At 34.6% G+C, this 14,142-nt stretch overlaps 1 protein-coding gene across 1 annotated transcript in view; it reads right to left on the reverse strand.

Moving 5' to 3' along the window:
* LOC107601621 (integrin alpha-4-like) overlaps window positions 1-14,142 on the reverse strand; it is a 35,350-nt gene that overhangs the window by 12,332 nt on the left and 8,876 nt on the right. Inside the window, exons 10-15 of the mRNA XM_016293871.1 lie at window positions 11,342-11,450; window positions 9,804-9,898; window positions 8,940-9,030; window positions 6,161-6,206; window positions 4,523-4,677; window positions 2,991-3,145 (exon numbers count right to left, since the gene is read on the reverse strand). Of these exons, the coding sequence (XP_016149357.1) occupies window positions 2,991-3,145; window positions 4,523-4,677; window positions 6,161-6,206; window positions 8,940-9,030; window positions 9,804-9,898; window positions 11,342-11,450 (651 nt within the window). The remainder of the gene's footprint in view (window positions 1-2,990; window positions 3,146-4,522; window positions 4,678-6,160; window positions 6,207-8,939; window positions 9,031-9,803; window positions 9,899-11,341; window positions 11,451-14,142) is intronic.

The following is a 14,142-nucleotide window of genomic DNA, read 5'->3' on the forward strand; positions in this document are numbered from 1 at the left end:
CAACCATATACTGAAATGCTGAAAGAAGTTTTGTGATTTTCTGTACTCTACACAGACTCTACATGACCAAAATGTTTTCTCAGCATTGAACAGTGACTTATATATTTATATTTGTGACCCTGGACCACAAAACCAGTCATAAGGGTCATTTTTTTAAATTGAGATGTATACAGCTCCAAATGAAGTTCTTGGCAATGCATATTACTAATCAAAAATGAAGTTTTGATATACTTACGGTAGGAAATTTACAAAATATCTTCATGGATCATGATCTTTACTTAATATCCTAATGATTTTTGGCATAAAAGAAAAATCGATAATTTTGACCCATACAATGTTTTTTTGGCTATTGCTACAAATATACCCAAGTGACTTAAGACTGGTTTTGTGGTCCAGGGTCACACACACACACACACATATATATATACATATATATAAACGGCAACATAAAAAATGGTATAAAGAACTGTAAGAATGAAATTAGAACGTCAGTAATAAAAGTGACAAAGTGATTCAAAATTTATGAACATCTGCTGCAACTTGCACATGTTCCCCAAGCGACTTAAGACTGGTTTTGTGGTCCAGGGTCACACACACACACACACATATATATATATACATATATATAAACGGCAACATAAAAAATGGTATAAAGAACTGTAAGAATGAAATTAGAACGTCAGTAATAAAAGTGACAAAGTGATTCAAAATCTATGAACATCTGCTGCAACTTGCACATGTTTGAATCACACTTACCTTCAGAACTTTACAATCAGGACTTTATTTATATATAAATAAAATATGCAAGCAGTGTTGGGGGTAACACATAACAAGTAACACGAGTTACGTAATCAGATTATTTTTTCATGTAACTAGTAAAGTAATGCATTATTTTTAAATTTACAATAAAATATCTGAGTTACTTTTTCAAATAAGTAATGCAAGTTACTTTGTTTTCCAGTGTATTCACTGACACCTCTCCCGTCCCATGCTGAGAGAAATTGGGAGTGAGCTGCAGAGGCACTTCTTTTAGCCTGACACGTATTAATTTAACTTTTGGCGTGAAAGGGCCCTTACAGTTGGGTTTTTTGTTATTAAAAAACAAATAAGCAAGCCCAGCCCAGCCCAGGTGACAAAAAGTAACGAAAAAATAACGTAATGCATTACTTTCCATAAAATTACTTTAATGGAGCAACGCAATATTGTAATGCATTACTTTTAAAAGTAACTTTCCTCAACATTGTATGCAAGTGTTGTTATTGTTAACTAAAATGTATAAATCATCTTTGTTAATGAAAATATAGCTGAAATAAAATATAAATATTAGATGAAAAAAACTAACTACCTGAAAAAAGTGAAATATAGAAGTGAAATACACAGTACCACTGCCGTTCTACCTTTTCCATAAAATGTACAGTAATTTGTTTAGGAGTTAAGAAATAATCATCCCGGCCTCCTGTGCGGAGTCACGCTGTAAACCTAGAGAGAGAGTCACACCACCTGGGCCTGTCAGACAGGCTGATTAACTCGAGCATGAAGAGCAGAGTGACGTGGGCGAATCACAGCTGTTAAGTCCACAGGCTTAAGTCTGAGTCAGCACTTTTAAGTCAATAACGCACAATATGGGCCGATCAAAGAAAATGTTAAGACACATCTGGCTTTTCAGGTGCATTTCAACCATATACTGAAATGCTGAAAGAAGTTTTGTGATTTTCTGTACTCTACACAGACTCTACATGACCAAAATGTTTTCTCAGCATTGAACAGTGACTTATATATTTATATTTGTGACCCTGGACCACAAAACCAGTCATAAGGGTCATTTTTTTAAATTGAGATGTATACAGCTCCAAATGAAGTTCTTGGCAATGCATATTACTAATCAAAAATGAAGTTTTGATATACTTACGGTAGGAAATTTACAAAATATCTTCATGGATCATGATCTTTACTTAATATCCTAATGATTTTTGGCATAAAAGAAAAATCGATAATTTTGACCCATACAATGTTTTTTTGGCTATTGCTACAAATATACCCAAGCGACTTAAGACTGGTTTTGTGGTCCAGGGTCACACACACACACACACATATATATATATACATATATATAAACGGCAACATAAAAAATGGTATAAAGAACTGTAAGAATGAAATTAGAACGTCAGTAATAAAAGTGACAAAGTGATTCAAAATCTGTGAACATCTGCTGCAACTTGCACATGTTTGAATCACACTTACCTTCAGAACTTTACAATCAGGACTTTATTTATATATAAATAAAATATGCAAGCAGTGTTGGGGGTAACACATAACAAGTAACACGAGTTACGTAATCAGATTATTTTTTCATGTAACTAGTAAAGTAATGCATTATTTTTAAATTTACAATAAAATATCTGAGTTACTTTTTCAAATAAGTAATGCAAGTTACTTTGTTTTCCAGTGTATTCACTGACACCTCTCCCGTCCCATGCTGAGAGAAATTGGGAGTGAGCTGCAGAGGCACTTCTTTTAGCCTGACACGTATTAATTTAACTTTTGGCGTGAAAGGGCCCTTACAGTTGGGTTTTTTGTTATTAAAAAACAAATAAGCAAGCCCAGCCCAGCCCAGGTGACAAAAAGTAACGCAAAAATAACGTAATGCATTACTTTCCATAAAATTACTTTAATGGAGCAACGCAATATTGTAATGCATTACTTTTAAAAGTAACTTTCCTCAACATTGTATGCAAGTGTTGTTATTGTTAACTAAAATGTATAAATCATCTTTGTTAATGAAAATATAGCTGAAATAAAATATAAATATTAGATGAAAAAAACTAACTACCTGAAAAAAGTGAAATATAGAAGTGAAATACACAGTACCACTGCCGTTCTACCTTTTCCATAAAATGTACAGTAATTTGTTTAGGAGTTAAGAAATAATGTGACAGTGTTAAAAGTAACATATCCCAATACAGGTAATGAACATGAATCGAGTCTCACACCTTCATGAAGGCCTGGTGGGTGGCACAGGTGAGCTGCTCATGCTTGACCTTCACTCTGCCCGCTGTAACATTGGATGTGCCGTTTCCATTGAAATAAAAACGAGAAGGGAAGCCATCTTTGTGATGAACATCAGCTGTTATGTTGTACTTCAGTTCTGCACAGGAAACAACATGACATTCAGAGACAACGTTACAGCCAGGCATAGACAACCTATTAAATCTTCAGAACAATTCAGACACTCATTGTCATCTTGTGGTGAAGTTTGTGATGGAACGGCAGGGGAGTTGTAAGGAGCTGAAAAACAGATTGTCCATGCAAAACTAAATTAAATAATATATGTGACCATGGACCACAAAACCAGTCATAAGGGTCAATTTTTAAAAATTTAGATTTATACATTATCTGAAAGCTGAATAAATAAGCTTTCTATTGATGTATGATTTGTTAAGATAGGACAATATTTGGCAGAGATACAGCTATATGAAAATCTGAAATCTGGGGGTGCAAAAAAATCGTAATATTGAGAAAATAAAACACACGCAGCAGTCCTGTAAGCTGACAGATAAACTGTACAGATATATCAATCTACTGTGGTTTAAACGCTATAGCAAAATCTCTGGGTGGCATATTTCTGCCGTCGCTACTTCATATCAGTTTCAAGATTATGAGTATTTATCATCAAGCACGGCTCTGTTGTTTACTATTTGGTCAGTAAGCGTGGATCTATCAATGAAGGCAGGCCTTGACACACACACTGAGCCCTCTAACTGCCACGACAAAAGAGGGGATGTGGGGCAGAGATAAAGAGCTGGGAAAGATGTCTGAAACACAGCGACCTGCCACTGCCTTCAGCATGTGCTGATAAGACGAGCCAATGCACAGCCTCTCGCAAACAAAGAGTTTGAGCCCAAAAACATTCATCCTTGAACACGGTGTACTCAACTCTGTGAGCACGTGTGCAGACCTGCCAAGCTTGGACATTTTTTTTTGAGTAGCATCAGTATGACAGGACGGGACACTGGGTTTGGGGGAGGGGTTTCATATATTATGGCTAATGTCAAAATCGTAATTGCACAATGTGCAAAATGCAAGATTTAATGTTAAATATTTTCAAAGGTTAGCAGGTCTGCACTCAGTCACACACACATTACACATTAGTCAATCCTCCATGCTTGCTATTTGGGGAATGAACTCTTCTTCTTTTGCTGTTGCTTGATTGGAGTCACTAGGTTTTTGCGTAGTTTAGAGTGACAATTCATACCAGCGTACTTTGAGGTCAAAATGCATACCCGCTATGCAACATGTGTACAGGTTGGCAGGTCTGCATGTGAGGAGCTCAAAATATCATAGGTCACTTCACATCGCATCTAAAAAAAGTCAGATAGCACTGCAAGAAGTTGCAGAATGTTCTTGTATCACTCTAGGTTTTACTGCACAAATACTGTGAATTTAGAGGAATTTTAAGTCAAAAGTACAGTTTTTAAAACACTTTTTAACATAAGATTGTATCCAATGGGCATTACTGTCTTACCTATGTTTCCCGGGATTTGTTTTCCTCCGACTCTGAAGCACACCATAACATTGACACACACGGCAGGAAGACCATTTTCAGTGCACTGGGCTATGGACCGGTTCAAGCTCTCAGGCAACAACATGACAGCATCCACCTTCACTACTGGACGCGTTCTGAAACAACAAGAGTTAATGGGTTAGTCGTCAAGTCAAAAAATTAACAGGGGAGGCCAGGGTTAATTGGAGATTTTGTCAAATAGTATGATTAATTAATTATTGGTATATTTTTATAATATTTTATAAAAAAAAATTCTTTATCTTTTTTTCAATTTAAAGCGTTTCATTTTTTTGTTTTTGATTAAATTTAGTTGACCAATTTAACCTAATATTGATTTTTATTGGCAGGTTCCCACTGTGACAACTTACCCCATATAACAACATCCCATGTCTCCTGAAGTGTTGAAATTCCATGTTTATGTACAGTGTTGGGGAAAGTTACTTTTAAAAGTAATGCATTACAATGTTGCGTTACTCCATTAAAAAAGTAACTGATTACGTTACTTAGTTACTTTTTATGGAAAGTAATGCGTTACGTTACTTTTGCATTACTTTTTAAATCTGGACAGGGCTTGCTTGTTTGTTTTTAAAATAAAAAATATATATTTTTGGCAAATATAAAAGCCTTTTCACACCAAAAGTGAAATTAATAAGCCTCAGGCTGAAGGGAAAGTAAATTTACGTCCATACAGTAGAATGCAGAAGAAGAAATTTCAACACACTTCAGCAATAAAAAAAGACACACAGATGTTTGTCTAGAGTAATTTTTGCTTATTAGTACGGTTGAACTGGATAATCGAAGATTAGAAGCTAATAGAATGGAATTAAATACATAAAGGATATTTGTGTTGTTTAACATTTAATTCTTGCAGGTTTGCGTCATATTCTGAGTTGCATTATTTTTATTCATTTTGAGGAATACTGAATCTTTTTACTTTTTTACTTCTTTTTTTTTAGATGAATTAATGCATATTCATATTTATTTTAGAACTACAGTAACATCTGATTTCTCTCAACATGGGGACAGGAGAGCTGTCAATCAATAAATTGGAAAAAAAGTAACTTGCGTTACTTATTTGAAAAAGTAACTCAGATATTCTCTTATTCTCTAAAAAGTAATGCGTTACTTTACTAGTTGAAAAAAGTAATCTTATTACGTAACTCATGTTACTTGTAATGCGTTACCCGCAACAAAGCCAAGGCTATATAATAGAGCCTATACAGACTTTAACATAATAGTCTCCCTGAATAATATTCATTGGGTTAAAAAAACTAAAAAAAAAAACTAAAAAAAAAAGACAACTAGCCCCAGTCTACACTACAGATAGGCCCAGACATAATATGCAGATTTTTGGCATTTTCTGTGCTGATTTTTCAAGATAATTTTCTGAATACTGTGGAATGTATTTAAATGTGCTAACCTGAGTTTTATTGGTAACTGAAAATATAATATATATATAGATTACATTTAGAATAAAATAATACATTTAAAAAACGCATTAGGAGTTATACAGAAACAATGTCCAACCGCCAATACCAAACCTTAAAGCCTGAAGATACCAAAGCAAATGTGTGTGAAAAATTAATCTGCTGTTTTTACCTGAACACCACAGCTGAGTCTGACAGGAAAGCTCCCACTGCAACATCTGGATAAGAGCATAAAATTCCCATAAAACACACCTGACTTCTTGTTTCACACAATTCTAACTCACCAGTCCACAGACATTCTTTAAAATATGAAATTTTTTTATAAACAAGGTTACCACACATTGTATTGTGGGAAACAATGTTCCACACACTGTGCTCTAATTGCATAGACCACACTTGTGAAAAAGTAGTAGGTATGGTATTTCATTCATACAGAAAATGTGCATACTGTTCACAGTATACATACTACTTTTTTACAAAACATTATGTAGCACTTATCCATTCTGGATCTGTGCTTTCTTTCTGCCTTCAAAAAGTTTACTATTTTAAGACAGGAAATAGAGGCTGAGAACAAGTTCTGACACATCTGACATGATCATGACCTTTCAAAACAAAAAAACAGCGTCAGCTTGATTTTGTGTCTATTCTTGATTTGTGATACATATTCAGGAAGCACATCACAGTTGACACCCATAGCATATTTGATTAAAAAAAAGGCTGGTCTAAAAAAAACATGTGGCAACATGCCGTTTCCTTTAAAGGGGTCATATGATGTTGCTAAAAAGAACATTATTTTGTATATTTGGTGTAATGAAATGTGCTTATGCAGTTTAAGGTTAAAAAAACACATTATTTTCCACATACTGTACATTATTGTTTCTTCTCTATGCCCTGCCTTTCTGAAACGCTTCGATTTTTACAAAGCTCATCGGTCTGAAAAGCAAGGTGTGCTGTGATTGGCCAGCTATCCAGTGCGTTATGATTGGTCGAATGCGTGTGACGGAAATGTTACGCCCCTTACCATGAAATGCCCTGTCAGGCCAGAGCGATGATTCAAAAACATGAAAACCCATTATAAACGAGGCATTCGCTGCATCCAGTGGGGACATAATTATGGATTATAATGACTTATTATTTTCTTTTTACGCGTTGCGTTGCATCGCGCCGCATAAACATAAAACCATGTCTGCATTTGTGATCGGAGAAATAACAAACAACAAGCCCTACTCTACACTGCCCAAAAAAACTCGCTTTAAATATAAAAAATATAAAAACTCTTTAAATATAAAAAACGTACTTACAGTCTCTGAGTCAGAGAACAGCCGGCATTGTAGTCTACTCTATCAGGATCAGGAAACGGTCCTCCATAAAAATGTGCTGCACACATCTGAATATTTGGGTTGAAGTGTTCTGGAACAGTGTTGTAAATACAACTTAACCACTGATTTCTAGTCGTGTCCATTTTTGGAAGGCCAAACAAAGTAGTTTCGCTTTCACAACAAAACACAGCGTCACACACGGTGGCCTAGAGTGAGTGTTGGCGGCCTAGAGTGAGCTGTTGCCGGAGGCTAGAGTGAGGAACGGCCGGAGGGCTAGAGGGAGCAGAGGTGGCAGGCTTGAGAATGGCGCGGCCGGGGGAGGCGGCGAAGCCACATGTGACGACCCCGGGCTGGACTCCGCTTCGTCCACGGTGAAAGCCGATCCAGTGATCCACAGCCCAAAGTTGTTGTATTTCCTCAGCGACCAGCACAGATCAGCTCCAGGCATGACGAAGCAGATATCGTCCTCTTTTGGAAGACCAAACAAAGTAGTTTCGCTTTCACAACGAAACACACAGCGCCTTCAGGACATGGCAGCAGCAACAACAATACTACAGCGAGAATAAAAGTTAAGCCTTCTTTCTTTGCGTGAACATTTGGGCGGCGTTATAACTTTTATAAAGAATATCTCTTTGGATTTGAGACTTTAGTCTTTGCAACTTTACAGATCTTCTTTATGCACCAAGAGCTTGTAACACTCCAAAGAGAAAGGAAAAATTGAAATCGCATCATATGACCCCTTTAAAGAGGTGTTATAATATGGCCATGTACACACGCTAGCTAAATTCGGTCACTGCTCTTCATTTGTGCATGCAGAGTTTGGTTGTTTTCGGAAGTAGCAACCACATTTCAGGGAGTGATGACCACATTTACACTAAATACAAGTAGTGTGCACAGAACTGAACAACTATACATCGAGGCAGTAACACCACTCTCTTTTAGGCACTAATAACTTGTCTGAGGTCTAAATCATCGTATTTCCTGTCAAAATTAGCAAACACCAAACAGGTACACTACCCTTCAAAAGACTGGGGAAATTTGAGACAGGTTTGTAGACATAAGTCTCTTATGCTCACAGAGGCTGCATTTATTTGATCAAAATACAGAAAAAAACAGTTATATTGTGAAATATTATTACAATTTCAAAATAAAATATTTTCTCTTTGAATATATTTTAAAATGCAATGTATTCCTGTGATGCAAAGCTGAATTTGCAGCATCCATTACTCCAGCCTTTAGTGTAACATGATCCTTCAGAAATCATAATATGCCAATTTGGTGTTCAAAAAAATTATCAATGTTGAAAACAGTTTAATATTTTTATATACAGTGCTGTTTCCTATTTTTGCGGAAACCATGATACTTTTTTCAGGAACCTTCGATGAATAAAAAACTCAAAAGAACAGCATTTATTTAAAATAAATCTTTTGTAACATTATAAATGTCTTTACTGCAAATTTCGAAAAACTATAATAATGCATTCTGAATAAAAGTATTAATTTCTTAAAAAAAAAAAAAATAATAGTACTGAGCCCAAACTTTTGAACGTAGTGTGGGTTGAACTGTAGCCATTCATTCTTTCTCTTCACAGAGGACACATATCGTATTCATGTTTTATGCTAAAAACGTTACCTGGGTAATTGTTGCTATCAATATCAACTCCTCCAGACACTGACTGGCCAAACATCCTGAAGTTATTGCCCAACAAAGAGCCCGTTATTCTCTGCATTGAAGAAAGCACAAAGACAGCATTCATAATATATTTAGATTCAGCATTTGGCATATTAAATGCTAATGGAGTTGTACTGTACTTCAAGAGACATGCAAATGATCCTATTTATGGACATTCTTACATCTATTTCAAGAGATCACCAGTCACAGTTTATTCGGCAATAATGACCAGATGGCTGCATATCATACCTTAATTTTTTTTCACTTTGCAGACACGTTTATCCAAATGTACTTACATTCAAGGTACATATTTGATTTGTTTGTGTTACATGGGAATCAAACCCATGACCTTTGACATTGCTAGCATGCCATGCTCTACAATTACTGGAAAACCACAGTACCGTTACAAGTACAATGCTGTAAGTACAATTACACAGTACAATGCTGTTCTTTTACAAGACCACAAGAGCTGCTGCTAATCACTACAAACATCCTGTATGTAATAATTTTGGCCTGAAGTTAATATAATATAATTAAATGAAGTTCTTCCTAAACATTTGCTTTTATAACTGGACTCTCATGATTTGGATTTGTCTAGTCCTGATCACTTCTTGAAACTATATGTGGAGAGAGAGGGATTTCAGGAATGATTAGACTGAATGCTTTCCTCTTAGTACTCCAGTGTGGAAGAAAGAACAAGAAAGACTCAAAACAATAGGGCAGTTCGCACAGGATGGGGAGGACTGCTCATGTCTGACCTTTCCCACCTCAGTTTCATTCTTTCCTGCCCATAATATCAGCATAAACAGCAGCTGGAGAACGTACTTGAGAGAAACTCCGTGCAACACCACTTCTCCTCCCATTGTAGATATATATAGCACCACGCAGATCGTTCTCCTGAGGGGCTCCAATGGCCACATCTGAAACACAGGCATTGTTGCGTTAGCTTTGTTCCAAAACCTAGTGTTCAGTCTACTTAGACAACGTTTTAAAGACTGTTGCAAAAACGTGGGCAGCATAGAAATGCAACCTTTTAAGGTATACCATTCAAAAGTTTGGGGTCAGTAAGATTTTTAAAATGTTTTAAAAGAAGTCTCATCAAGGCTGCATTTATTGGATAAAAAAAAATTACACACTTTGTTTTATTTATATAATATATATGTATGTGATCACAAAGCTGAATTTTCAGCATCATTACTCCAGTCTTCAGTGTCACATGATCCTTTAGAAATAATTCTAATATGCTGTTTTGGTGCTTAAGAACTCTTAAGGAGAAAAACTATTATAAATGTTGAATATTTTTGTGGAAATGGTCAAACATTTGTTTCAGGATTCTTTGATGAATAGAAAGTTAAGAAAAACGGCACTTATTTGAAATCTTTTGAATGTCTTTACTCTCCCCTTTGATCAATTAAATGCATCCTTGCTTAATAAAAATACTAATTTCTTTAAAAACAAATTACTATCCCCAGACTTTGGAATGGTACTGTACATTATTTTGGTCAAATCGTCAAATTCTAACATAGCATTGCATATACTGTATTATATAATATGATATACATATGACATATTATTCATAAAAAGCATTCCCATAAAGCACTGCAAGCTCAATGAAAGCATTAATTTCAGAGAAATCATTACAAATATACATAACATGCATTCAATATGGACAAGAACTAATAAAAATAGTTTAATATAACTAAAATCAATTTAGTGTGCTAGATATTTTTAGGTTTATTAGAATATCTCATAGTTAGGATGTTTTCTCAGGAGGCAGCTGCCTATGTAGGTAATAGGCAGCTCACTAGGTTTTATAACAGAGCAGATTCTAATAACGAAAAACTTTATATAATAATTTTGGTTTGAAAACAAATGCTTTTTGCTGATGCACTGGCACTAGTCAGCAACAATGTGACAGTGTGACAAGTTAAAGTATGTGTGAGTGGGTGTGTTGCACATCTTTTAACATTCTTTTAATCATGTTCTGTCTCTAAACCACACCCACCGCTCTACCAAGAAAAAACCAAGATCATCTCCAAATCTGATTCAGAGATTAACCAATATCTAGCCATGAAACCACTCTAATGTAAAGATGGGGTTTCAATGACAGAAGACAGGCTTTGAAATGTAAAGAAGGAACAAAATGATGAAGTGAAACATTGAGGTTGACATCAAACCTTGCTTGCTGAAAAAAAAATAACCTTCTAAGTACAATATTAAAATACAGCAAAACATGATACAGCAAAGTTTGAAGAAACCTGGCTAGTCAAATAAAGCAATTCAGCGTGAGAAATGTACAAACTGAAAATGTTTATAAAAGATCCATACACAAACACTGATGTGTTAGACATACAGTACTGTACCTGGATATCCGTCATCGTCAATATCACCAAGGTTCACGATGGTTTCTCCAAAACGTGCTGCGTAGGAGTCACTCCCAACTAATTCAAAGTCTGCCTCTTTCAATTTAGCCTGAGAAAAAGACACAGTGATACTAAGGATATTTTCAAGAGAAGCTTGACGTTAATTATTATAAGCAGATACACAATTAGCAGTCTAAAATCTGAATTAGAAAAATCTGACACATCTTTCTGCAATGTATTAATACATCACTGTTTAGACCCCAATTAACCATAAATAAAGTCTCTCAACGCAGTCATATATTGTTTACACTACACACAAATGACTGCAATGCACTAGTTTTACAGTTTTCCCACAGACCGAGTCCTGTGTTAGCCGTTCATTTACAGCAAAAGCGCTGACCAAATTGTTTTAAACTTCAACTGTGAGCAGAAAATGTGCTTTTGCTAGAGATACAAAAAAAAAACAATGCAGTAAATGGTGACAATCAAGCAGTCACATGTGAAATGTTAAAAGCAAGGTGCTTTGTGATGTAGGTGGTTAAGTTTTGACATTATGGGAAAAGGAAACCTGTTCTATTGGTATGGCCTTGGTGGTCACGATCAAAGCCAATATACATACTTTTACACTGAACAAACAACACAATAAGATAAGACAGCTCTAAATATGTAGACGTGTCATTTCATCAAATGCCTTACAATGGAACTCATACCTTCCTAAAATTACCGATATAGATAGAAATATATGGGTGAATCTCATCAAACCCAGCAAGAACACATACCGGTCATATTCCACCCCAAAAGCTTTATGGTTTAAAAAATTTATTAAAAAATTATTTTCTCATTTTAGAGATAATTGAATTATTAAAATATTAAAAATTAATATAGAATATAGAATATATTAAAATTATATATTTTTTTAGGGCTGTCAAAACGATTAACCGTGATCCAAAAATAAAAGTCTGTGTTTTCATAATATATGTGTGTGTACTGTGTATATTTATATGTATTTGTAAATATACACACACACGAGTGAAAAATTTAAGGGGGTCTGAATACTTTCCGTACCCACTGTACATGTATGTGTGTATTTATATATACATATAAACATACACAGTACACACACATACTGTATGTTATGTAAACACAAACTTTTATTTTGCATGCAAATAATTGCGATTAATTAATTTGACAGCCCTAATTTAAATAATTTATTATAAAATATAAAATGTATTTCTTTATTAATAATATAATATAATATAATATAATATAATATAATATAATATAATATATCAATAAATAAATAAACAAACAAACAAACAAAAACAACCATTATTTTATTGCTTTTATTTTTAGGGTAAACTATTTTTGTGAGATCAACCCATAAGTATGTATCAAAACATAATTAAATAATATATCAGGTCAGTGTCTCACCTCTCCCTGGTTTATGTAGACATTTACACGTCCCTCCTCCCTCACTGAGCTGAACATAGGAGCCCCAACCAGCAGATCGGACAGTCCATCTGCATTCAGGTCAACAGCACATACACTAGCTCCATAATAAGAGCCGAGCTGTAAACAGGAACAAACATCACTATTGTGTTCATTCAGCTTAGGAACACTTAAAATTCTTGAAATGTCTTACCTTCTTGCCTCTGGTTTTGGCAACAGTTTTCAAAGTGTTGCCCTCAATCCTGAATATGTAAGCCTGGAGTTAAGGACAACACAGGAATATGGGAAATGGGAACTATAACACACACCAGCCTAACAGTGGATTGTATATGCTTGTGAATGAAATACATTTAAGTATAGTTTCATCACAAATATGAATGGTAGCTCCCTGACAACTTTTTTTCCAGTCTCTGTTTCTTTGGTAAAAGCATTAGACACCAGACCGTTACTCACACAACTCATAAACACTGCAAACTCAGCACATCAGCAAATAAAAACCTACTTCCTCTTCTGCACAGATGGAAGAAGAGTTCAGTTTAACTGATTTACTGTTCGCAACTGTCAACAGAGTAGATGTCAAGAGGGTCTAATATCTAAATCTATTTATACACAACTACTGATATTCAGTATATGGTATCCAGAAGATTGTTATTAAGCTACAAAAACCTACAGGCTCTGTCAAAATTCTCCTTTTGTTCCAGAACTTTTCTTGCACAGCCTAACCAAACTAGAGAACTGCAACATTAAACTACTTCAAAATAGGGTATGTTCTAATAATCAGATAGGTGGTGATGATGATGATGATGATGATGATGATGGGGGTGGTGGTGTTAACCCTTACTTTACCAGTCTGTTCATGCTGGGGAGCACCACCCACTATCTCAGTGCTTTGAGGGTCTAGAAAGTGTCCAGCACTAACTGCATAACCTGATGGGGGAAAAAATAAAAAACATACATTGTGGTGAAATATCCTAACTGCCCATTCAAAGTCTGCAAAACCACAGTAAAAACTGTAATAAATAAATAAATAATAATAAAATAATAATAATAAAGCAACTATTTTAAAAGTCTATATCTTCCTAATTATGGTTAACTAAAACTTGAAATAAAATCAACTTTAACTGAAATAAAACAAAATATAAAAATTTGATTGAATATAAAAATTTATAATATTTTATTTCAGCTTGTTGCCTAGTCAACATTTCTTATTTTCATGTAGTTTAACTCAGTGTACTAAAAACAAAGCTAATACTAAAATTGAAATAAAATAAAATAAAAAAACTGTATAGACATAAAAAAAATAAAATAAATAATAATAAATAAATAAATATATATATATATATATATATATA

This window comes from Sinocyclocheilus grahami, unplaced genomic scaffold, assembly GCF_001515645.1.
Source record: "Sinocyclocheilus grahami isolate Dianchi unplaced genomic scaffold, SAMN03320097.WGS_v1.1 scaffold308.1, whole genome shotgun sequence".
Classification (NCBI taxonomy): domain Eukaryota; kingdom Metazoa; phylum Chordata; class Actinopteri; order Cypriniformes; family Cyprinidae; genus Sinocyclocheilus; species Sinocyclocheilus grahami.